Here is a 26,259-nt window from a genome sequence, read left to right as displayed (position 1 = left end):
TTGTTGGTTTTTTCTATGTATTTTTTTATTGTGGTTGTCCTGGGAATTGCAATTAATAAATGTATTTCAATCTAGTTCAGATTAATAGCAACTTGATTTCAATAATATACAAAAATTTTTCTCCTGTTTATCTCTATTCTTTCTTTGTGCTATTCTCATGCAAATTGTGTCTCTATATGTCTTAAATCAGAAGGAAAAAGTTGTAAAATTAAGTTATATTTAATTTTCTATAGTTATATTTTATATATTTTACATGTATTTTACATCATATCTTTAATATTTACTTATCTGATTACCTTTACTGTGCTCATTATTCTTCAGGTGGATTCAAGTTACTGTCTGTTGTCCTTTTATTTCAGCCTCAGGACTCCTTTCAGTATTTCTTGTATAGTAGGTCTGCTGGCAACCAGTTCTGTCAGTTCTTATTTATCTGTGAATGTCTTAATTTCACATTCATTTTTGTAAGGTAGTTAAAGAATTTTTGGTTGATAGTATTATTTTTTCAGTACTTGGAATATGTCTTCCCTTTGCCTTCTGGCTTCCATGGTTTCTGATGAGAAATTGTTAATTTAATGGAGGATCTCTTATATGTGACAAGTCACTTATCTCTTGACTTTTTTCAGGATTCTCAGTTTTTTGAGTTTATTTATAGTAGTTCATTGAGATTTTTTGGGTGTTAGATTAATATTTTTCATTAAATTTAGGGGAATTTTCAACCATTTATTTAGATTTTTTTTAATGTTTATTTTGATAGAGAGAGAGAGATAGTGAGCAGGGGAGGAGCCGAGAGAAAAAGAGAGAGAGAGAGAGAGAGAGAGGGAGAGAGAATGCCAAGCAGGCTCTGCACTGTTAGCACTGAGCCTGAAGTGGGTTTGAACCCACAAACTGCAAGATCATGACCTGAGCTGAAATGAAGAGTCAGATGCTTAACCAACTGAGCCACCACCCAAGCACCCTCAGATATTGTTTCTGCCCTTTTCCCTCCTCTCTCTCTCTCTCTCTCTCTCTCTCTCTCTTTCTCTCTTTCTCTGTCTCTCTCACTCTCTGGGACTCCCATTATGTGTATGTTGATATGCTTAATGGTGTCCTTCAGGCATCTTAGACTCCTTTTTTTTTTTAATCTTTGTTTTTCTTTCTGTTTCACTAGACTGAAAATGTCTAGTGAATTTTTAATTTTACTAAAATTTTTTACATTTCAACTCCAGAATTTCTTTTTTATTCTTTTTCATGATTTATATCTGTTTATATTTTCTATTTGTGGGACATCCATCTCATAAATTTCCTTTAGTTTGTCAGACATAGATTTCCTTTAATTCTTTGAACATGTTTAAAGTAAGTGATTTGTGAACATGGTTGTTAAGTCTGATGTCTTTGTTTCCTTGGACAGTTTCTATTGACTGCCTTTGTTTTCCCATGTATATGAACCATTCTTTCTTTTTTCTTAATTCTTTTTTTTTTTAAAGTCTTACCTTTTTTGTTGAAAACTAAATTTTTAATAATGTGGCAGCTTTGATAATCAGATATTCTCCCCTCCCCAGTGTTTGTTGTTGTTACTATTTGTTGTTGTTTGCTTATTCTCAACTGATAAACAAAAATGAATTCTGTAAAATCTGTTTTCTTTAACATGAGTGACCACTGAAGTCTCAACTCTGTGAGCTTAGGGGTCAGCTAATAATTCGACAGAGATGTCCTTAAATTCCTGGAATCAGTGAGTCTTCCAGTCTTTGTTGGGAAGTCTGTATATGTTGAGGCCTTCACCATTCAGAAGAGAATTTTATAATTCATGGTTATACATTATAAAAATATATTTATATATGTTTATATATGAATATAATTTGTAATTTATAATCTATAATTTAATTTTACTTCGCTTTACTCTTCGCTTGCTGCTTGTGTAGAGTTTCAGGTTAGCCAGAGGTGAGTGCTTAGGGCTTTCTTAGTTCTTTCCTGAGCATGTGCACATTCCTGTGCTTACATATGACCATCTAGATTCTCAGGACTATTTTGGAACTTTACTGAGCACCCAGTTTTTCTTTTTTAAGCTCTTTTGGTTAGCCTTTTGTTTGTCTCAGGTGTGATCTATTGCCTTGGTCAGCTGCAATATGAAACAATTGCCTCTGATAGTTTTTGACAAACACCCTTGGGGAAAAGACTTTTTTAAAAAATTTTTTAAATTTTTATTTATTTACTTTTTCGCATTGAGTGAGCTCTGAGGTCAAATTAAGATATCTTTGGGAGTGGTCTTCCAGGAAACCACCAGCAAGTCAAATGATGACAGTCCTCAGGGAATGTAGTAATAGAGGCGTTCCCACCTTCTTCTGCCCCCCTGATACAGCTGCCAGGCTGTTAGCTTTCACCAGATTTGTATACTGTTGACTTTCAAAGCTACTATAGAGCTGGAGTGCGAGGATGAGAATAGAGCAAAATAAAATGCCACCACGTTTGCTGGTCTTAATAAAATATAACTATCTTACTTCAATAAATTCTCCCCAAATTGCTGTAAGCTTTTGGTTAATTTCTAGCTTGGAAAATGTTGACTCTTTATTTTTGCCACTGTTCTTGTTGGTTTAATGGGGATGATGCTTTTCAAATGTCCTTATTTTGAAATTTTTCTTACGTCTTACTGTTGAGTTTTGAGAGTTCTGTATTCTGTTTTAGATGGTAGTCTTTGTTATGTTTGCAGATACTTTCTCCAACTCTGTCACTTTTTAATCCTATTAACCGGGATCTTACGAAGAGTAAAAGATTTTTGTTTTGTTGAAGTCCAGTTTATCACATTTTTTCTTTTGTGGATCATGCTTTTGGTATTATTTCTAAGAACTCTTTTTCTAGGTCTAGATCCTGATGATTGTTTTTCTGTCTTCTACAGGATTAATAGTTTTACATTTTATGTTTAAGTCTATAATCCATTTTGAGTTAATATTGGCATAGAGTGTGAGGTTTCAGTTGGTATCCTCTTTTTTCTTCTTTCTGTATATTCACTTGCTCCTGCACCAACTGTTGAAATAGCCTTTTTTCTCCATTGAATTGCTTTTATACTTTTGTGAAAAATTCAGCTAACCTTCCTCACATAGGCCTTTGAGGAGGTTTTAGAAAATATAGAAGGAATACAAGAGAATTAATTCATTTTCTCACATAGGAGGTATTCAGATCCAAAGTGAAAAATCCACATACAAGTATAACTATATTGTTTAGGCATCAGGAGTAGGGGAGGGATGGTTAGAGAAAGGATGGTGGGTAGTGCTGGTTTTCATAACAAGCTTTAAAATATATATTTGTATGATTTTAATTAAAATAAAAACAAAATACTCAAAGATAATGCCAAAGCTTTACTTAGGGGAAAATTCAAAGCTTTAAATTCTATCTTTTCAATATTGAAATGTTTTTAATGTGGAAAAAAAATACTCAGGATAATGCATGGTAAAAAATGTACAACTTTAGGTTTCAGAAGTACATACCTACTTTATCAACTCCTAATCAAGAATTAGCACATTGCCACTTCCTCCACTTTGTTTCCTGTAAATGAAATCGACATAAATGGATCTTGGCTTTTTCAGCATTGTTTGTGAGAGTCATTTATATTTTTGCATGTAAGTAGTTCATTGAATTTCATTGCTGTACAAGCATACCTCATTTTATCACACTTTGCTTTGTTGAGCTTTGCAACTAGTGCATGTTTTACAAATTCAGGCTTGTGGCAACCCTGTCTATAGCACATCTGTCAGTGCCAGTTTTCCAACAGCATTTGCTTACTTTGTTTTTGTGTCACATTCTGGTAATTCTTGCAACATTTCAAACATTTTATTGTTATATTCCTTATGATGATCTGTGCTCAGTTATTGTTGGTGTCACTACAGTAGTTGCTTTGGGGTGCCACAAACCACAGCCATGGCAAACTTTATAAATGTGTGTGTTCTGATTGCTCCACTGACTGGCTGGCTGTTCCCCTGTTTCTTTCCTTTTATTTGAGTATTCCTATTCCCTGAGACACAACAATGTTGAAAATAAGCCAATTAATAGCCTTACAATGGCTTCTAAGTTTTTTCAGTGAAAGGAAGAGTTTCATGTTTCTTACTTTAACTCAGAACCTGGAAATGATTACGCTTGTAAGGAACGTATGTCAAAGGCTGATATAGGCCAAAAAATAGGCCTCTTGTACCAGTTAGTCAATGTGTGAATGCATAGGAAAAGTTCTTGAGGGGCGCCTGGGTGGCTTAGTCGGTTAAGCGTCCGACTTTCGCTTAGGTCATGATCTCGCGGTTAGTGGGTTCGAGCCCCGCGTCGGGCTCTGTGCTGACTGCCAGCTCAGAGCCTGGAGCCTGTTTCAGCCTGTGACTCCCTCTCTCTCTGACCCTCCCCTGTTCACGCTTTCTCCCTGTCTCTCTCCTAGAAATAAATAAAAAAAATTAAAAAAAAAAAAAAAAGGAAAAGTTCTTGAAAGAAGTTAAAAATGCTACATCAGTGAACACATGAATAATAAGAAAGTGAAACAGCCTTATTGCTGACATGGTGAAAGTTTTAGTGGTTTGGATAGAAGATCAAATCAGCCACAACATTCCCTTAAGCCAAAACCTAATCCAGAGCAAGGTCCTCCAAGGGGTGACAGCTCAGGTATAGAGCATTTAATTGCAGAGCAAATCCCTCTCTTCCATTCTGGGAAGGCTGAGAGGTAAGAAGGCTGCAGAAAAACTTGGGAGCTGACAGATTTTGGTTTATGAGGTTTAAGGAAAGAAGCCCTCTTTAGAATGTAAAAGTGCAAGATGAAGCAGCAAGTGCTGATAGGTAAGTTGCAGCAATTTATTCAGAAGATATCTAGGTAAGATAATTAATGAAGGTGGCTACACTAAACAACAGATTGTCATTATTGACAAAGTAGCCTTCTATTGAAAGAAGATGCTACCTAGGACTTTCATAGCTAGAGAGGAAAAGCCAATACTTGGCTTCAAAGTGTCCAAGAACTGGCTGACTCTTTTTGGGAGCTAATGTAGCTGGTGAAGCCAGTGCTTATTTACCATTCTAAAAATCCTAGGGCCCTTAAGAATTACACTAAATCTGCTCTGCCTGTGCTCTATGAATGGAATAACAAAGCCTAGTTGACAGCACATCTTTTGATAACATGTTTCATTGACTGTTTCACCTCTTTTGAAAAAAAAGATTCCTTTGTAAATATTACTGCTCACTGACAACACACCTGGTCAAGAGCTCTGACAAAGATGTGCAGTGAGATGAATATTGTTTTCATGTTTGCTAACACAACATCCATTCTGCAGCCCATGGATCAAGGAGTAATTTCAAGTCTTCTAATTTAAGAAGTACATTTTGTAAGACTAGATGCCATAGTGATTCCAAAGATAGATCTGGACAAAGTAAATTGAAAACCTGGATTCGGGGCGCCGGGTACCTCACTTGGTTTAGCATCTGACTCTTGATTTCAACTCAGGTCATCATCCTGGTGTCATGGGGTTGGGCCCTGCATTGGACTCTGCACTTAGCTTGGAGCCTGCTTAAGGTTTTCTTTCTTAACCTCTGCACCGCTCCCCTGCTTGCATGCATACGGTCTCTTTCCTGTCTCTAAAACAAAATAAATAAAACCTGGATTCACCATTCTAGATGCCATTAAGAACATTCATAATTCATGAGAAGTGGTCAAAATAACAACATGGACAGGAATTTGGAAGAAGTTAAATTCAACCCTCATGGATGACCTGGAGAGAGGTTCATGACTTGAGTGGAGGAAGTAACATCAGGTGTGGTGGAAATAGCAAGAGAAAACTTGAAGTGGAGCCTGAAGATGTGATTGAATGGTTGCAGTCATGATAAAGCTTGAACAGATGAAGAGTTTCTTCATAGAGATGAGCAAAGAAAGTGCTTTTTAAAGATGGAATCCACTCCTGGTGAAGATGCTGTGAAGGTTGTTGAAATGACAGCAAAGTATTTACGTATTATATAAACTTAGTTGATAAAGCACTAGCAGGGTTTGAGAGGATTGGCTCCAATTCTGGAAGACAGTTTTACCATGGCTAAATTGTTTTCAAACAGCATCGCATACTACAGAGAAATAGTTCATGAAAAGAAGACTCAATTGACGTGGCTGACTTGCCTTATTTTATGAAATTGCTGCAGCCACCCCAACCTTCAGCAGCCACCACCCTAATCAGTTAGCAATCAACACTGAGGCAAGACCAGCAAAAAGATAATGACTCACTGATAATTCAGATAATGGTTAGCATTTTTTAGCAATAAAATATTTTAAATTAAGATACATACTTTTTTTAGACATAATGCTATTGCACATTTAATAAACTACAGTATAGGGTATACATAACTTTTATATACCCTGGGAAACCAAAAAAATCATTTGACTCACTTTATTACGATTTTGCTTTATTGCGATAGTCTGGAACTGAACCCATGCAGCCTCTAAGGTATGCCTGTATAGTACAGTACATTATATGAATATCCCACAGTTTATCCATTCTGTGGCGATTTGGATTTTTTCTACTTTTTGGCTTTTATGTATAATAGTGTGTATTTCCTTGTGCATGTCTCCTTGTGTACCCATGCATAATTCATATTGAGTAAGTATCCAGGAGTTTAATAGCTTGGTTTTAGGGTGTACCTCTATTTCACTTCGGAAGATATTAAAAACTTTTTTCCCCCAAAGTGTTTTGTAACCATTTACAATCTCATCAACACTTTTGCATTTCATTTCTACCAACATTTTATATTTTTAATCTTTAACTTTAGTAATTTTATAGAGTGTGTAGTGGTTTTATTTCCCATTTCCCAGTTTCCAAATGTATCTGTTGACTCCCCTTTTTTTCCTGAGTATGGATCACAATCTCCTATTTCTTTGTGTATGATATATTTTGCTTGAAAACGGGGCATCGTATGAACATGTTTTAGTGACTCTAGTTTCTGTTAATGTTTTCCTGAGATTTGTTGGATGAGGTTTATAGTCTGATTTTGACGCTTGCCCTGTGGTTTTCTTGCTTCTAGGGGTTCCACTAATTTCCACCTGTTCTCCTGGGCTATAGTTCTGTCCCCTGGCACTTCAGCCTTGAAAGACTTCACCTTCTTGTTGCCCAAACTATGCACACTTGAGAAATGCACTCTGTTGAAAAAGCATCAGTAGTACAGCTCTGTTTTTCAAGTGTAAAAATACTGGCCTTTGCCAACTTTTTCCCCTTGACCCCTGCAGTTGTTCTCTGTGCATACTTGGTTTACCAGTCATCCAGTGATTTGGGCAAAGTTTATGCTAATAATTTTGTTTCATTGATTCTCTGGTTCTCCAGCTGCCATGCTCTCTCACTTAAATTTCCATTTATATTTTCAACTGCTCTCCAGGCCTAAAATTTGATAATTCTGTAATGTCTTTTTCCAGAGATAATTTTTGTTTGTTTGTGCCTCACCTGGGATCTCCAGCAGCCTGGGATTACTCTGTTCAAATTTTAGGGATTGAATTTGGTTTTTTGTTTGTTTTTGTTTTAATTTGCTCACCTAAATGTCTTTAGGTGGGGCTGTAGTACGTGCAAGGACTTTTTTACTTGTGTCTCACTAGAGTTTAGTCCTTTGGAGTCTCAGTCAAAAAGCCGGCAATGTTCAGTATGGTTCCCACCATTTCTGAATCTTGTATTCCCCTTTTGGTCTCCTTAGCTCAATTACAACGTCAGAAATTATGATCAGTTTCTCAGCTGCCTCACCTGTATTGCAAAAACCCTGAAGGCAACAAAGCATGCTTGGATGCTGGGTTTGTATCTGTAGGTTTCTATCCCATCTTGGATCTTGGCCAGGTCATTCTTTACTGTTGTCTTACCTTTTTGGTGCCTTCAAGTTGATAGTTTTTTAAAAATTTTGTTCAGTTTCTCTAGTAGGTTTCAGTAGGAGGATTGATAAGTTATTTACTATTCTGCTATTACTACAATTATTTCAGGCATGTTTTTATTGATGGGTGCATATGATGTCATTATGATAATGTTTATAGCTTTTTGCTTGGGTTTTTTCTATGGTGGCTTGATTTCCTAAGTATGTTGTGAGGTAGCAGAGATGGCTGCTGACTGCTCTGACATACATAATTCTCATGGCTGTTGTTTCCACTGAAGAGAGTACCTTTCCTAGTACTTGGAAACATTCTGGGAAGGAGTCCCAATTTCCCATACTGGCCTACCTTCTCATCTGTGAACAGATTGCTGTGGCTGCCTGAGAAATTCTCATCAGCCTGGACGCCACTTGTTCATTCCTCAGTCCAGGAGCCCGTGGTGCCACTGTTAACCGTTGAGTTAAGAGTGTTTTATTAATGGGCAATCAGGGTACCATTAACATAAATAGGAAAAAGGATGTTAGGTAAGATGGCAGATCTCTCTATAATACCTCTAACAGATCATTTTGGAGTACCCTGAAAAATTTCTTTATATGGTTGTATCTAGTGAAGCTGTCTAGCAACAGAATTTCACAAAAAATAATTGGTAACGTTACTTGTAAAAATTATTTTGCTCAGTTTATATGTATCTTGAAATTGGCCAACTCACAAGATGTTTTGTAGAGTTACTGCTAATAAAAGAGCAATAACAATTGCCTTCAAAAATTGATATCAGTTGTTAATCTGAAATACTGGTTAAGAAAAATAAAAAAAATAAAATAACTCTTCTAGGGATAAGAATAATTTGGTTTCTTTAGGATTGAGTTGTATCAGTTTGCTATCACTGTATAACAAACTACAGTAAAACCTTGGTTTGCGAGCATAATTTGTTTTGGAAATGCTTATAATCTAAAGCACTTGTTTAGCAAATCAAATTCAAGAACCATTGGCTCAGTTGTGATCATGTGACATTTGGTGTCACCTGCTACTCCTATCGCAAGACATCGTTCATTTATCAAAATTTATGAGAAATGTTTGCTGGTCTTGCAGAACACTCACAGACCAAATTATTCACAATTCAGGGTTTTACTTGTACTCTAAAATTTGGTGGTTTAAGACAAACATTTATTGTTAAAGCAAGTCTGTAAGTCAGGTAGGCAGTATTTCTTGGCTGGACTCATTTATGATTCTTCATCCAACAGCAGGTCAGGAAGGTGGCTTTGGTCCTCTTGGCTGGATTGTCTAGGATGGCCTGTGCTGGGACATTTGGGCTGTCCTGTTATCCTCCAGCAGATTAGAATTGTCTTGTTCTCATGGTGGTGGCAGGATTCTAAGCAGAACCATGCAAGATCTCCTGAGGTCAAGCTCAGAATTGGCAAACTGACATCTGTTGCATTCTGTTCATCTTCCTTACATGGAAACCTACAGTTAAGGGAGAAACTGCAAAGCCTCATTGCTAAATGTGTGAATAATGGGGAAGTATAGAATTGGAACTATTTTTGCAGACAGATTTTTTATTAATGCTGTAAAATTAATGTTTTATACTCTAGGTTGAGCCTTAACTGTATTTGAGTAGGATTGTGTTTGGGTCTAGAAATTTAGGCAAGTATAAATTAAATATGTGAATCTGTTCAGAGATCTAGATGTTTCTAGTTATATATGTTTCATAGGATGTATCTGATGACATTCTAGAAGCATTGTTGATACATTGAATTACCAAAATTGTAGTACCAGTTGTAGGTGTTGAAAGAGGATTTATTTCCACCTCTACTTTTTTGGTTATAAATGACAATATTCTTTTTGTATTCATTATTATTACTCTAACTTCTTTAATTTCCCAAGTTTATTAATATTTGCATATTGTGATCTTATAAGCCATTTTATTGAAGCATAATTGGTATGTAATAAATCATGTTTTATGTGTACAATTTGAATAGATTAGACATCTGTATATACCCATGAAATCATCACAATGAAGATTATAAACTTATCCTTTATCCTCAAACTTTCCTTGTGCCCCTTTTAATTCTTTCATGTATATAGCTCCTCCCTTATGCAGTATATAATCTTTTTGTGTATGTTTTTTTCAGTCAGCATGATTATTTTCAAATTCATACACACTGCGTGTATCTTTAGTTCACTCCTACTTATTCCATTGTAAAACTATAATATAAGGGTTCACATGTTGGTGGACGTTTTTTCCTTTGACTTTTGGCTATTACAAATAAAGGTGAACATTTGTATGTAAGTTTTTATATGAGCATATGCTTTCATTTCTTTGGGTAAATACCAAGAAGTGGAACGACTGGATCATACGTAGTCGTTGTATATTTGACACTTCAAGAAATAGTGAAACTTTCTACAAGGTTCTCTTTCAGTCCTCGTGGCTACTGACATTCCTAACTGTGGCTGCAATCTTCAAGGCCAGTGTTTCAGATCTCTACTCTGTCTTCACCTTCTCTCCTGTATAGTCCCATTTCTCCATCTCCCTCTTTCAAGAATATATATGATTGTACTTAGGGCTCAGCCACATAATCCAGGGTAATCTCTCCATCTCAAAATATTTAACTGAATTACATCTGTAAAGACTTTTCTTTTGGGAGGAGAGGTCATACGAGGTAATAGTCACAGGTTCTGAGTATTATGATGTGTATTCTCTTTTGCAGGGCCGTTTTTCATCTTTTCACAGCAACTCCAAGTGGGTTTTTAGTCCTCTCACTTGATTTATAGTTCAGTTTGCAATAGGTCACAGTATCCAGCTCTGGGCAGGTAAAGATTGGTGGTCGTGGGTGACAGAATATTCTTGTCTTTTCTAGACATTATGCAGAAAACTCTAGGTCTGTGATTCTCAGTGTGGTTCTAGAAATAGCAGCATGACCTTAGGAACTTACTAGAAATGCAAGTCATTAGGCTCCAACTTAGAACTACTGAATCAGGAGATCTGAGGGTGGGGGCTAGCAGTCTGTATAACATGCTCTCTAGGTGATTCTGATGTATTCTGAAGTTTGAGAACCACCTTTCTAGGTTATTGACATTATTAGTATTAAAACCATTTTCACCTTCTTCTCCACCTCTTTTCTGCCTAAGTCCAATACTTTAATCTAGGAATTATAGTTCACAAACTTTGTTTTCAATAGGGATGCAAACATTTAGAACCAAAATCTTGGTTCTGATGATCAGTGAAATTAAGTAAGTCACTCAGTAGAAGTTTGCACTGGTCTAATTTTTGTCAGCTGTATCTTACTTACATGTAGTTATTTCATAAAGTAATGTGATTTGATTAATGATTCAGAAGTGATAGGATTTTTTTCCCTCTAGTCCTGGAAACATGAATTAAACTCATTAGCCTGAATTTTACTTATTTCCCTATGTACATTTTGGGATACAACACAAAATTTCTAATCTTTCATCCAGCCTACACCGTTGTACTTTTACTATGTGCCATCCAGTGAAAATGCTGAAATAAGATGAATTGAATTCTTCGCCTCAGTGTGTCCACACTGTAGTTCAGAAAACACACAGGTAAACAGAATTGATACAGAACCATCACCAGCTGTTATAGCAATTGAGAAATACCACATCGCTGAAGAAGTTAGAGAAGGATCTTTCAGGATAACTAATATTCAAACTAATAATTGAATTTTGCAAAACTAGTAAAAAAGGTGTTAGCAGAGTTAAAGAAAGAATGTGTACTTTGCATGTGAAAAAGCATGAAAGCTGAGTGTGCATGGGTGCTGTTCCAGGAGTTTGAAGGGTTTACTATTAGAAACCTGGGTGAATAGGAGAGTAAAGATTAGGGATAAATCAATGGGGATGAGATCATTAATGAGTACTGTTGAAGGACTTGGAGCATAGAGGTGATATCTTCAGGATAGCTGTTTCAGAATGATGACTTCTTCTGGGAAGGATGAATTTGAGATGATAGTCTAGAAATAGAATAGTTACAGTGATCTAGGTATGGTGGTGTCATTTTGGGGTAATAAGAATTTAAAAGAATAACAAGCTTGTTTCAGGTAAGGGAAGGAGATGTATCGAGTACAGAATAAGACATACTGAGTTTTCAGAATATATGAAATGTGATAAAATTAGGGGTAGGTAATTTTTCAAGTAGAAGTGGAACGTTGGGGTGGTGGTCACATTACACTAGATTGTAGGTTAAATTGAGGAAGCAGGAGAGTATCCGTATAAAAGGTCTTCTAGAATAAATGGTATGTGGCATTTAGTAAATAATCATTGTTAGTTATTATTACAGTATATACTTTTATGCCATCTCATACTGTATTTTTCTTCTTCAGCTTTTTGGTGTACTTTTTGGTATGTATATAATAGTATTAGACAAACATCTAGATAGAAGTGTGTGTTTTATTAACAAATACTGATTTTAATTATTGCTATACTGTTAAAATTAATCAAAATAAGTTACTGTAAATCTTTTAAAAAGTTTTAAATGTATGCTTATTTTTGAGACAGAGAGGGAGAGCGGGGGAGGGATGGAGAGGGTGACAGAATCTGAAGCAGGCTCCAGGCTCAGAGCTGTCAGCACAGAGCCCTATTTAGGGCTCAGTCTCATGAACTGCGAGATCATGACCTGATTCGTAGTCAGATGCTTAATCTACTGAGCCACCCAGATGCCTCATATTGTAAATCTTTTTTAAAGAGAACTATAAAGTTTTAAGTTTCTCATTTGAATAGATCATTGTTCATCAAAAAAGATGGTACTTACAAGTTTCCTAAAAGTTTAAAATGATCATGTTTTAGTTGAATGACTTTTTCAGATAAATGTTATATGAAGAAGATAATTTGAATTGCAGTTTTGAATTTAAAAGAATAAGTGTATCATAGATGTACTTATTTTTATCTGAAGCAGAAAACTAAATGATGATCTTTGCATGTGTTTTTTCAGGTTTGAGTTAATTTCGAATGAGATTGTTTTTGCAACAAGATGTTAATAAGACAAAATCTAGGTAAGTAGAAGACTGCTTTGTTAAGTGTTACATATCAAAGTAGGAATAATACAAAAAAAATTTGTGTTTTAAAAATGTGCCTTCAAGATCAGAATTGATGAGTTTTTCAATAAAATTTTGAAATGTGAAGAATTGACTTTTTTATATACTTGTTCCAGTTGATTTGGTAGAAGTAACAGTAGAGCTATCAAACTCTGGAACTAAATTCTTAGTTTTCCTTCTTTTATGTTGAGTTTAACTTAAATGTGCAGTTTCCAGTGACTATTAATAATAGAAAATTGAGTTGGTATTTGGTTTAGCTATTCAGAAACCGGTTCCGTAAGAGATTTGCTAGATTTCTTCAGTGTTCTTTTAGTGAGTACTTGAGTAGTTTTTGCCTTTGCAAATTTTACTTTCTTACTTCTACTAAGGAAGCCCTTCTACAAATTGATGAAATTTGCCATGTTGTGGCTTTTTCATATGTTAATATAATGTTCACAATTGTAAACGATAATATTTTTCCTATGAATGTCAATACTGAATGACTTTTCTAAGTTAGCATTGTGATTTAATTTAATTTTTTAAGACTTGATTTTCAGGAAGATGAACTGTGATCATGTACTTGTTTGGTTTGTTATATGAAAAAAGAGTTTTTAATAATATAAGCTGTTGAGATGTTAAAAATACATTTGCTGTCTTTTGGTAAATAAGCATGGTTTCAGGATACAAACAGATTAAAAAGAATACTTTGATAAATTGTAATTAACATGGTCTTTCTCCAATCTAACCAGATGTTTCAGCTGTCAGAAACTTGCTGATCTCAAAGATTAAAAAAAAAGGAAAAAAAAAAGCCTAGAGTGAGAAGTGGCTGCAGTTGAGTAATATGCAGTTAACCAGTGTATTCTCAATAAGTGGCTTAGGCATAATTGGAAGGGAAGTTTCACTTTTATTGCTATTATATAATAATAATTGTAGTGGCAGTCTGAAGGGTTCTCATTGTGCTCTATATTGTGTTAACTGCTTCTCATGCCTTATTAATCTTTGTAGTACTTCCTGTAGGATAGATATTGCTGTGTAGAAAATTTATTTATTTATTTTTGGTTTATAGTGAGCTATTTCTTTTCTTTGGGAAAAGTACACTGGTTTAACAGCATTTATTATAAAGAACACTTGCCAATATATCTGCTTGTAGGGGAAAAGAAGATAGACTTTTGTACTTAAGGTCTTATAGGGATTGTGTTTGTTAATTGAGTATACAGTGTCTATTAGAACCTTTATTCTGATTTCTTAAAAATCACATATTGCGTAAGGGCTTAACTTATTCTGACCTTATTCTACCACAATTAAATACGCATTTTTTCTTTTTTTGTAAGATATAATGTACATTTTTATATAGATTAAGTTGTAATGTATATGTGGTAAAATTTAAAGTATAGAGCTGAATGGGGTTTTTACATATATGTTCACACATGTAACTACCATAGAGATCAAGATATGGAACATTTTCATTGCCCAGAAAATTCCTTGTACGCTTGCCTTTCCAATCTAATAGCCTTTCTCCCTGAGGAGAATTTTAAAATTCATCTTTCTGAATTTTATCAGCGTAGCTTAATTTTGCTTGTTCTTGAATTTTGTAATGTATATAGAATTATGTAACATTGTACTCTTTTGTATGGCTTTTTCCAATCAACATAGTATTTTTGAGTTTCCTCCATATTGTTGTGTAAGAAGTCATTATTTTTTTATTGCTGAGTAAAATTCCATGCTACAGATATTTTTATTCCCTCTATAATTTGGGTTTTTTTTCTTTTTTTGGTTCTCCAAGTTTCTGACCTCACTTGCCAGCATTCTGCATTAGTTTCTTTCCTCTAGTTGTCCCCTCCATTGTTCCCCTATCACCTGCACAATAAAACATAAGCTCTGTAATACAGCATACAGAGGTCTCACTGCAGCTATTCCAGAATGCTTAGAATTATCTGAATAAAACAAGTGTGATGTTTCATATATTTAGTTTTAGTCCTAATTATATGTTGTCACTCTTCCTCAACCCTTTGCCTCCCCAGCTGCCATTGTCCTTTCTCCTGGTTGTCAGTTATTTCCTGAAACAGTCCATCTGAAGCATTAACTTGTCCTTTGAGCCAGACCTGACCCTACTGCGGTAGTGTGTTTCCTTTACTGGACTGTGGCAAGCTCTTTGAAGGTAGACCCCACCAGTGTCTTACTTATCTTAGGAGCATAGTGCCAGAGCACTGTGCGTACTTAATGAATGTTTGTAAAACATAGAACACTGAATAGAATTCTGTTTCAGACAAGTAGGGATTGAGAATACTGACTGGAATGGGGTGAGGACATTGGCACTTCAGTTGCTCTTGGGCTGTATGAAGGAGCCAATGAGGCAGTACAAAAGCAGCATTATAGACATTTTGGAAGGAGAAATAAAATCTCCCCCAAGTCTTTCAGTCCAGTTGAAAAAAATGGCTCGTAATGTTCTTAGTTGAGACCTTAAGGAAAACTGTGTTGATTTTGATTACTCTTTTCAAATGAAGGCATTAATCCATGTTATGGAAATTGGAGTGTTTAATACTAATGGTATTTTTTTTGTGAGTTTGTACTAGTTCTTTCTTTAAAGATTTTTAAAGATGTATTAGACTAATACAAGCAGAAGATTAGGAAGACTGGTCACATCTAATAAATAAAATTTTTTCTCATTTTCCTGAGAGTAAAAAAATACTGTAGTAGAGAAGGAAATTGAAATATAATCTGGAACTGTGATAACATTTTTGATTTCTATAGTTTAGGAAGCTTGCTGTGTGATGAAAAGTATTTTTAAAAATTTTGTTTTATCTTTGTAGATCTATAATATATATAAATAATATACTTTCTTAGGAAATGAAACTTTTAAAATATTTTAAAGCGTTTTATACTAGTTTTTCGATGTTTGAAATTTGGCTAGTTGGGTTGGCCGTTGTCACCTGGGGGATTCTTATGCCTTCTAGCAAGTCCAAAGCAAGGAAAGGTTCTTCCCCACTGGGATCAATTTGTTGCTTTTCCTCTCTGCAGCTTCTGCCATAAAGGTTGAACACAGAGTTGGACATTGACCCCATCTCCTGCTGTTTCTTCTGATCCCTACGAGGATTTTCATAGACATAGATTCTTACCAAATGTAGAACTTCAGTTATTTGTTTTATTTCATCATGGATGTGAAGTATGTTTAGTTTTCTTGTTGATAAAATTAGAGTATTCAGAGAAATTTAACCTTGAGGTTGTTTGACTTAATGTGTATTTGAAAGATTTTAGACTGGTTTTTCTTCTCCGAAGCTGATAGGTATACCTCAGTTTCAGATTCTTCCTCTTCGTTTTGCCCTTCAGTATTTTATATGGTTAGCAGCTGCTTTTTTTATTTCACAGAGTCCCTAAAGTCCAAGGATTTGAAGTTCTTTATGAATATTTATCTTATATTAGCTGATTTCCTTAATTTTCAAATTAACCTCTCTATGCTTAACTTTAGTAGCACTGTGGTTGTGCTACCCTTTGTTGTAATGTGAAAAAGAAAACTTCTAAATTGACAAAAATATTTGTTCTTCATTCTAGATGAGATTGTACAATGTGCATTTTTCCTTTTTCAAATATATTGTCAAGTAACATTTAGTATTTTTGAAATGTTATTTTTTAAAGAAGGCACATTCACTTATGTATGTATGAGCAAATAGTATAGAAATGTTTCAAATAAGCAAAACTTCCCTCTCTTACCCAGTGCTGTACTCCCCATAAATCATCAGAAATAGCAGGTATATATTCTGCATCTTTCTCTTTCCACTTGCCAGTATGTCATGGACATTTTTCCATATATGCATTACATTTAATATAATTGTTTCCTTATTGATAGAGATACTTGGGTCAATCTTAGGGTTTTTTGCTGGCTGCAGTCAATATTCTTCACTATATATATACTTCACTATATTATTGGCATTGTGTGAGAATGTAGGATAATTTGTAGCAGTGGATTGCTAGGTGAGTGCATATGTGCACTTTTAATTTCTGATACATATTGCAAAGTTGCAACATAATTATATCACTTAACATTTCTGTTAGCAGTGTTTGCGAATATCTCTTTCCCCACACGTACTTCACTAAATATTAACTTGTGTTTTAATCCATGCCAGTCTAATTAGTGAAAAATTTTATTGATGCAGTTTTTTTAATTAGAAGGATTTTAAATTTCCAGGTCTTTTGAAAAAGCAAAATTAGTGTGACACAAATCAGAACATCTAATGAGTATATTTAACAACAAGCCAAAGTAATTTTGTTACAAAATAAACCCATTTATTATAGGGTAGCGGTGTTTCATATGGTAGAGCTTCTACTGGTCATCGAACTCCTTCATGCTTCCAATGGGAAACTTTACAGTGACAGCACAAGTGGTGTTGCAAGTCCAGGCACCACCGGCTACCATTTTCATGCAGGAACCCCTGTGCCAGATCCCCACAACGTGTCTTCCCCATCTTGGTTTGCCACAGAAGGAGCAAGTGTACTTGGTGTGCTGGCTTATTTCATTCTTCTTTGCCATTTTCCTGAGGGAGGCAACATAATGGGTCCTGTGTTTACTGATAATTGCAACCTTCTTGGTGTACTTAGCTGTGTGCCACAAACTAGGTCTGAGCCTAGAGAGAGCTGGTGCATTCCTTTAATTGTGAGATTCCTCAAAGTTTGTTATGTCCCCTTCATCAGATCTTAATTCCATTGAAGAATATATAATTGGCACAGATTTTTCTCTTTTATTGTTAAAACCACCAATTAACATACTTTTGTGCTTTATGTGTTATATTCAGTTATTTAATATTGAATAATCAGATTGTTTGTCTTTGTTACCTTCATACTGTTTATTTAGAATACATATTTCCTGGGGCGCCTGGGTGGCTTAGTTGGTTAAGCGTCTGACTTTCGCTTAGGTCATGATCTCGCGGTTCGTGGGTTCGAGCCCCACGTCGGGCTCTGTGCTGACTGCAGCTCAGAGCCTGGAGCCTGTTTCAGAGTCTGTGTCTCCCTCTCTCTCTGACCCTCCCCTGCTCACGCTGTCTCTCTCTCTCTCCTAGAAATAAATAAAAATATTTAAAAAAACAAAAAAGAATACATATTTCCTTGTGATGGATTTCTTTGTAACTTGCTCCATATAATGCTAGTATAGTCTGTAAATAAAATAAAAATGAAAACCATTACTAAGTATTAGGTTAATTAAGTTTAGATTAATAACATGTTCCTAAAAAGCTGTTGTCCCTTGCAACTCAAGCTTTAGAAAACTCTGTGTGTGTGTGTGTGTACCACCTATAGCATGTGTGATAAGCTGTAAATGTTACTTTGATCCAGGTTTCTTTACTTGTAGAAATTACTAAATTAAAGATAAAAAAAAAAAGAGCTGAGAAATTCCATAACATTATGATGGCTTTCTCCGAATTGATTTTAAGGACTAAGATATTGCTGCCTTTTGAGCTTATTTTTTTGCATAGTATTTTCCAGAGTGATGCCTTTTCTCCTGGATATGTTTATATCTGTTTTTCTACACCTCCTAAAACTCATCCTTGGTTTCACTTTGTTGTTTAATTTGTCTAAAAAGTTAAGTAGGCTGCATTGATTTGTTTTGGAAACTGTTTTCTTGTTCTTTTTTCCAAAGAAAGTTTAATCTAGACTTGTATTTGTTACAAAAGTTTATCCCCAAATTTGAAGTGGTTTTCAACTTGACAGTTAAAGGCTAAGCAGCAAATGTCATTCAGGTATGTGAACAGGGAACCATAAAACTGCCCTGTCAAATGAAAGAATTTTGATATTGCTATAGTTTAACCTTTCTGTGGTAGGTCTACACTATAAATAAAGGTGCTAAATAAAACAAGATATTCAGTAATCCTTAATTGAAAGATAATGTTCTAGGCACTTTGCTATATGTTAAGTATGCGTTGGTAATTTGAATTCTCAGTACCTTATAGCTAATTATAACTCATGAACAGAGTACTATCAAGTATGTGTAGGGGAGTATAGTAGGACTAAGAAGGGTATTTTGAAGGGAAAGATCAGGAAAAGTTTTGTTGAAGGAAGGTGATGTTTGAGTTGGGCCTTGAAGGATACAATAGAATTTTGTTTGTAGCATGGCCTTGGGAAAATGTGGACAGAGGGAGTATGAACTAAAAATCTTATTTTAGTTGCTAGAAATTATTTTATAAAATATTTTCACTTAACTGGATGTCTGTGTGTCAGAGTTACTGGCATTTTCTTAAGTGTACTAAAGTTTACAATTTATTATGTAGTTTAGGAAGTCATTGTTTAAATGGTTTCCTTGTTGTGTTTTTCAAGCTTTATTTTTATTCTTTAAAATTTTTTTATTTATTTTGAGAGAGAAAGTGCATGTACAAAGTGGGGTGGGGATAGAGAGAAGAAGACAGAGTCCCAGCCATGCTCTGCACTGTCAGCACAGAGCCCGATGTGGGGCTCAAACATACGAACTGTGAGATCATGACCTGTGCCGATAACAAGAGTCATATGCTTAACTGACTGAGTCACCCAGGTGCCCCTTAAACTTTTTAACAAGCCTCATTTTGAACCCATCAAGAAATAAATTATACTGTGAAAGACTCCATACTGATCATTAATTTACATATTATACTATTGTACTTAAGAGTTTGTGGCTTGTAAATAATAAAAGACTAGTGGAAGTCAGGTAGATAATTGCAAAGATAGAATTAGAACCTAAGTCTTCTGACCTCTGATCTACTGTTCTTTTGAGATAACTGACCATTAAAGAGATATTTGAAAAGTTTTAGGGTCTACTAGCAAGGCTGGGGACTATGGGTGTATCTGTCATTTGATCAGTGGTCAGTAAATATTTTTTTTATTGATTTATTCATTATTTTCTGAATTGGTTATTGTAGCTACATTGGTTTTGGCTTGTAACTGATACTAGTTATTAGTATGAAGAGGAAAAAGGACTAAACATGTAATTACAACAAAATGTGATTAATGTTTGTTAGAGTTTGTGTTCCTGGATGACAAGGACCATGTTTGTTTTATTTATTAATATATAAGCACCGAGTATAGCACTTGATTATCAGTAAGCATTTAATAAAGATTTATTGAATGATTGAATGGAAATATGACAAGTGACATTTAAACTAAAACCTATAAGAACTGTTAATGATTTACATAGGTAAAAAGTTGGGGAAGGACTGTTGTTAGCAAAAGAAATAACATGTGGAAAAGATGAGAAAAGAGAAGGGAAGATTGGAGGAGCTGAAAAAAATGTGTATCTTTTAAAAAAAAATTTTTATGTTTATTTTGAGAGAGAGAAAGAACACAGATGGGGGAGGGGCAGAGTGCGAGGGAGGGAATCCGTAGGAAGCTTCACTGACTCGGGACTCACTCCCACAAACTATGAAATCAGTCCCAGTTGAGAAGAGTCAGAGGCTGACTGAGCGAGCCACCCAGGCACCCCAGAAATGTGGTATATCTTGAGGGTAGAGTTCTACATGGAGTGAGGGTGGGGAGCTGGTAGTGGTAAGAGACAAGAGGGAGGAGATAAGTCTTGAGGTATCTTACTTAGGGTTTTAGGGTTTTATAAACCATTTTAAGGAGCTTGAATTGGGTTACCTGGGTGGCTCAGTTGGTTAAGTGTCTGACTTTGGCTTAGGTCATGATCTCACAGTTTTGAGTTCAAGCCCCATATCAAGCTCTGTGCTGACAGCTTAGAGCCTGGAGTGTGCTTCAGATTCTGTGTCTCCCTCTTTCTCTGCCCCTGCTCTGCTCACACTCTCTTGTTCTCTGTCAAAAATAGACATTTAAAAAACATAAAGAAGTTTGGATTAACAGTAATGAAACATCATTTTAAGGAGTTAAAATGTGAAGAAGTGATGTGATCAGATCTGTGTTTTAGAAGAACATCCCTAATTAGGGCGCCTGGGTAGCTTAGTCAGTTGAGCATCCAGCTCTTGGTTTTAGCTCAGATCATTATCCCAGGGTCATGGGATCAAGCCCACGTTGATTCTCTCTCCCTCTGCCCCTCTCTCCCACTTGCTCTTTTTCTCTCTCTAAAATTAAACAACAACAACAAAAGAAAAATATCCCTAATGAAAATGTGGAGAGCAAGGGCACTTGGGTGGCTCAATTGGTTGAGCATCTGACTTCGGCTCAGGCCATGATCTGGCGGTTCATGAATTCCAGCCCCACATCAAGCTCTGTGATGACAGCTCAGAACCTGGAGCCTGTTTCTGATTCTGTGTCTTCCTCTCTCTCTCTGCCCTCCCCTACCCAATCATTTTCTCTCTCTCTCTCTTAAAAAAAAATGGGGAGAACAGATGGAGACGCTAGATTGGATTCAGGATGACCAGTTAGTAGCAGGAGAATACTGGCCTGACTTTAGAGTGGTGGTAGTGGGGATAAAAAGACTTAAAGATTATTGAAAAATTGTTTGCACCATATAGATTTATGAACTGCTATTTTTCTTAGAGTTTCTGGCCTCTCCTTATTAAATAAGATTTAATACCATTAATAAATAAATAATCATACTGTTAATGGCAGGAGTCTTACCAAAGATACTTTAGTTGCTAAGAGTATATTAAATGTGTTAAGTCTTGGATTTCCATTAATATTGTCTAATACATAGTACCTAGATATGAATTCTGATAATATTTGATGATGGAGACATTTTCCAGTCTGAATAGCAAAGTTTAGGTTAAAATGATCATGAAGACTTTAGGTTAATCATGATTCAGAAAATCATTTGGAGGGGGATGTAGGTGGGGAGAGAGGAGAAAATCATTTGGAGAAAAGTTATGTATGAGTAGGACCTTGCCTGCTTTGTTCACCATTGTATATTCAACATCTAGAGCAGTTCTTATTACAGAGATACTCAATAAACATTTGTTGAATAATCAGTCATTACTTACAATATTTAATATCTAATCAAATTTCATTTTTTGATGACAGTGTGGCAGACAGGTTAGTTCTTCCATCTTAAAAAATTATACTTTTATTTAAGTAATATTCTCCCTTAAATTACCCTGTAGCCATTCATATTTATACTTCGTTCCTTCTTTGTTCTTCCCTTCCAACAGTGCCTAATGATGCCTTTTTATAACTTACTTGCTTCCCCTCTCCCTAAACCATAATCCCTTGTAACCAATTATGTTTGCCATTTCTATAATTTTTTTTTTCATTTCAGGAATGTTATATAAATGGAATCATATGTACATACAAATGTACAACATTTTGGTATTGGTTTTTTCCATCAGCACAATTCCCTCAAGATTCATCCAAGTTGGATACATTGATTAATTCATTCTTTGTATTGCTAAGTAGTATTCCATGGTGTCAGTGTTTCACAGTTTAACTGTTCACCTATGAAAGAACAGAAGTCTAGAGTATTTCCATTTTGGGGCTATTATGAATAAAGCTCATATGAACATTTGTGTACTGGTTTGTGTGTAAACATCAGTTATGATTTATCTTAAATAAATGCCCCAGAGTGCAGTTGCTAAGTATAAATGCTAGTTACATGTTTAGTTTTATCAGAAATGGCCAAATTGTTTCTCAGCAGTAAATAAGTGAGCCAGTTTCTCCATATTCTTATAAGCATTAGGTGCTAGAAGTAATTTTGAATTTTTTTCTACCGTAGCCATTCTGAAAAGTGTATAGTGATATCTCATTGTGATTTTAATTTACATTTCCCTAATGGCTTATGATGCTAACATCTTTTCAAGTGACTTTTTTGCATTTTTATCTCCTCTTAGATGAAATGTCTGTTCATGTCTTTTGCTTATTTTCTAATTGGATTGTTTGTTTTTTTACTGTTGTTTTGAGAGTTATATATTATAGCTATTGGTCCTTTGTCAGATAGGGGGTTTCTAGGTACTTTCTCTCAGTCTGTAACATGTGTTTTTTTATCTTCTTAACAGGGTCTTTAAAATTTCAAATTTTGATGATGTTCAGTTTATCTTTTTTATTTTTTTTTCTCCCAATTGTGCTCTTGGTGTCAGGGTCTAGGAACTCTTTGCTCTGAATCCTGAAGAGATTTCCTTATGTTTTATTTTTCTAAAAAGTTTGTAGATTTGTATTTTATATTCAAGTCCATGGTGATCCATTCTGAGTTAGTGTTTTATAAGTTGTAAGATTCAATTTGAGGTTCTTTTTTCTCCTATGGACATTTAATTTCTCTAGCACCATTTTGTTGCACAATGAACAATGAACTTTGCTCTCTGAACTGCTTTTGGATCTTTGGCAAAAATTAGTCGGGCATATTTGTGTGGATCTGTTTCTGGGTTCGTATTCTTTTTCTTTGGTCTGTATGTTTATCCAATATCATGCTGTCTTGATGATTATAGGTGTATAGTATGCTGTAATGATTTTCCCCACTTTATTCTTTTCAAGTTTATTTTAGCCAATCTAAGGCCTGTCTGTACCTTTTCATATAAAGTCTAAAATAATTTTGTCTGTGTCTATCAGAATCATTCCTGGTGTTTGATAGGATTTGTAATAAACCTGTAGATCAGTTTGGCAAGAATGAAATCTATGCTATATTGATCTTCCAGTCTATCTCTCCATTATTTAGGTCTTTTATTTCTTTCATTAGCATTTGTAATTTCAGCACATGGATATTTTACGTTTTATGTTTCCTTAAGTAGATACTATTGTGATTTTAATTTCAGGTTCTATATGTTCATTGTTAGTATATGGGAATGCAATTGATTCTTTTTCTTTAAGGTACAATTGACCTAAAATATATTATTAATTTTAAAGCATAAAATTTAGTGACCTTTTGGATTTGCAATATTGTGCAGTTATCACTTCTAACCAGTTTTATTATATTTCATCACACCCAAGAAAACCCTGTACCTGTTAAGCAGTCAGTCCTCATTTTTCCCTCTTCCCCTAGCTCCTGGCAACCACTAATCTGGTTTTTATCTCTATGACTTTACCTTATCCTAGATGTTTCATATGAAAGGGATTGTATAATATGTAATCTTTTATGTCTGGCTTCTTTAACTTAGCATAATGTTTTTGTGGCTGATCCATGTTGTACTATGTGGGTACTTCATTTCTTTTTATGCCTGAATAAGAACTGCATTCTCTTGTTTTATGGCTGTGCTATAGTTTCTTTATCCATTCACCTGTGGATGGACATTTGGGTTGCTTAAACCTTTAGGCTATTGTGAATAGTGCTGCTATGCACATCTTAATCATTTTCAAGTGTATGGTTCAATAGTATTATGTATATTCACATTGTTGTGAAACAGATATCCAGAACATTTTCATCTTGCAGGTCTGAAACTCTGTACCCATTAAACAACAATTTTCCCTTTTGCCCCTCCTTCCAGCCCCTGGTCACCACATACTTTGTGTTTTTATCAATTTGACTGTTTTAGATACCTCATATAAGTGGAATCATGTAATATTTGTCTTCTTGTTACTGACTTATTTCATTTAGCATAATGTTCTTAAGCTTCATCCATTTGGTAGCATGTGACAGGGCTTTCTTCCTCTTTAAGGCTGTAGAATATTTCATTATATTCATATGCTACATTTCCTTTATTGATTCATACATCAGTAGATGTTTGGGTTGCTTCCACCTCTTGGCTATTGTGAGTGGTGCTGTTATAAACATAGGTGTGCAAATATTCTTCAAAACTCTTCCTTAAAATTTTTTGAATATATACCTCAAAGTGTTATGGCTGGATCATATGGTAGTTCTAAGTTTTCTGGGAGCCTCCCTTCTGTTTTTGCGCCAGGTTACACTCCCCCAAATAGTGCACAAGGGTTCTAGGTTGTCCACATCTTCACCATTTGTCATTTTCTGTCATTTCCTTCAGGGAACTGTCCTATGTATGGCATTGACACCTCATTATAGTTTTGATTTGCCTTTCTCTGATGATTATTGATGATAAGTATTTTTTTCACATGCTTGTTGGCATTTGTAGATTATATTTAGAGAAATATCTATTCAGGTCCTGTGCCCATTTTTTAATTGAGTTATTTGGTTTTTTGTTTTGCAGGAATTTTTAAAATATATTCTAGACATTAACTCCATATCTATATTTGGTAGTATTTTCTCCCATTCTGTAGATTACCTGCCTATTCACTCTGTTGATTGTGCCCTTTGATGCATAGAAGTTTTTAAGTTTGATCTACTTCCAGTTGTCTATTTTTTGTTTGTTGTCTGTGTTTTGGTGTCATATTCAAGAAATTATTGTTGTCAAGTTTAATGTCAGGAAGCTTTTTTTTTTTTTTTTATAGTTTTAGGCCTTACATTTAGGTCTTTGGTTCATTTTGAGTTAATTTTCATTTATGGTATAAAATAAGGATCCAGCTTCATCCTTTTATATGTGTTTATCCCATTTTCCCAGCACCATTTGTTGAAGAGACCATCCAGTTTTCATTGAATGGTTTTGGCATCCTTGGCAGAGATCATTTGACTGTTTTTTGAGTGTATTTCCTGGCTCTCCTGTTCCTTTGGTCTGTTTGTCTTTATGCCAGTAGCAGAATGTTTTGATTACTGTAGCTTTGCAAATTTATTTTAAAATTAAGAAATGTGAGACATGCAATTTTGTTCTTCAGCATTGATTTGACTTTTGAGATCCCTTGAGATTTCATGTGAATTTTAGGGTAAATGTATCTACTTTGCCCAAAATATGCCAATGGGAATTTAATAGTGATTATTTTGAATCTGTTGATTGCTTTGGATAATATGGATAATAGGGACTTAATATTAAGTCTCCCAATCCTTGAACTGGTTTTTTTTTCTGTTTGTGATTTCCTTAATTTTTTTCAGCAATGTATTATGATCTTCAGTGCACAAGTCTTTCATCTCCTCGGTTAAGTTTATTCCTTTTTTTTATTCTTCTTTTTGATGCTTTTGTAAATGAGATTGTTAATTTCTTTTGAGGTTGTTTATTGTTATATAGACAAAACTGATTTTTGTGTGTTAATTTTATATCCTACAACATTGGTGAGTTTATTTAGTTATAGGTTTTTTTGGTATCTTTGGGTTTTCTATGTAAGATCATGTCTATGAAGAGAGAGTTTTATTTTTTCCTTCCAATTTGAATGCCTTTATTTATTTATTTTTTTCTTGCCTAACTGCTCTTGCGAGGACTTCCAGTACTATGTTTGACAGGAGGAGCAAGAGCATACGGCATTGTCTTATTCCTGATATTACAGGAGAAGCTTTGTCTTTCACCATTGAATGTGATTTTACTTGTGTGCTTTTCATAAATGGACTTTATTATATTGAGGTAGTTTTCTGTTCTTAGTTGTTTACCACGTTTTTATGTCATGAAATGGTGTGTGCTTTTTCTTAATTGTTTTTTTCCTGCATCAATCGAGTGATGATGTAGTATTTGTTCATTCTGTTAATGTGGTGTATTACACTGATTGATTGCATATGTTCAGTCATCTTTGCATTCCAGGAATAAATTTCACTTG

General features: G+C 34.9%; 2 protein-coding genes across 10 annotated transcripts in view; one reads left to right on the top strand and one right to left on the bottom strand.

The window, feature by feature from the left end:
* Positions 1 to 26,259, top strand: part of ZNF644 (zinc finger protein 644) — a 127,255-nt gene that overhangs the window by 17,206 nt on the left and 83,790 nt on the right. For all 9 annotated transcript variants that reach the window (XR_005529127.1, XM_039236451.1, XM_039236448.1 and 6 more), the window contains one exon: positions 12,762 to 12,822. Coding sequence is in view for 8 of the 9 variants with exons in the window: in XM_039236448.1 (XP_039092379.1) it covers positions 12,779 to 12,822 (44 nt within the window). In the remaining variant the exon portion in view is untranslated. The remainder of the gene's footprint in view (positions 1 to 12,761; positions 12,823 to 26,259) is intronic.
* Positions 17,162 to 26,259, bottom strand: part of LOC120234544 (60S ribosomal protein L37a-like) — a 28,248-nt gene continuing 19,150 nt past the window's right edge. Inside the window, exon 2 of the mRNA XM_039236432.1 lies at positions 17,162 to 17,483. Within this exon, the coding sequence (XP_039092363.1) occupies positions 17,162 to 17,483 (322 nt within the window). The remainder of the gene's footprint in view (positions 17,484 to 26,259) is intronic.

This window comes from Hyaena hyaena, unplaced genomic scaffold (assembly GCF_003009895.1).
Source record: "Hyaena hyaena isolate Hyena2069 unplaced genomic scaffold, ASM300989v1 scaffold_111, whole genome shotgun sequence".
Lineage (NCBI taxonomy): Eukaryota > Metazoa > Chordata > Mammalia > Carnivora > Hyaenidae > Hyaena > Hyaena hyaena.
The sequence above is the reverse complement of the archived record's forward strand: the minus strand, read 5'-3'. Positions and strand labels throughout refer to the sequence as shown.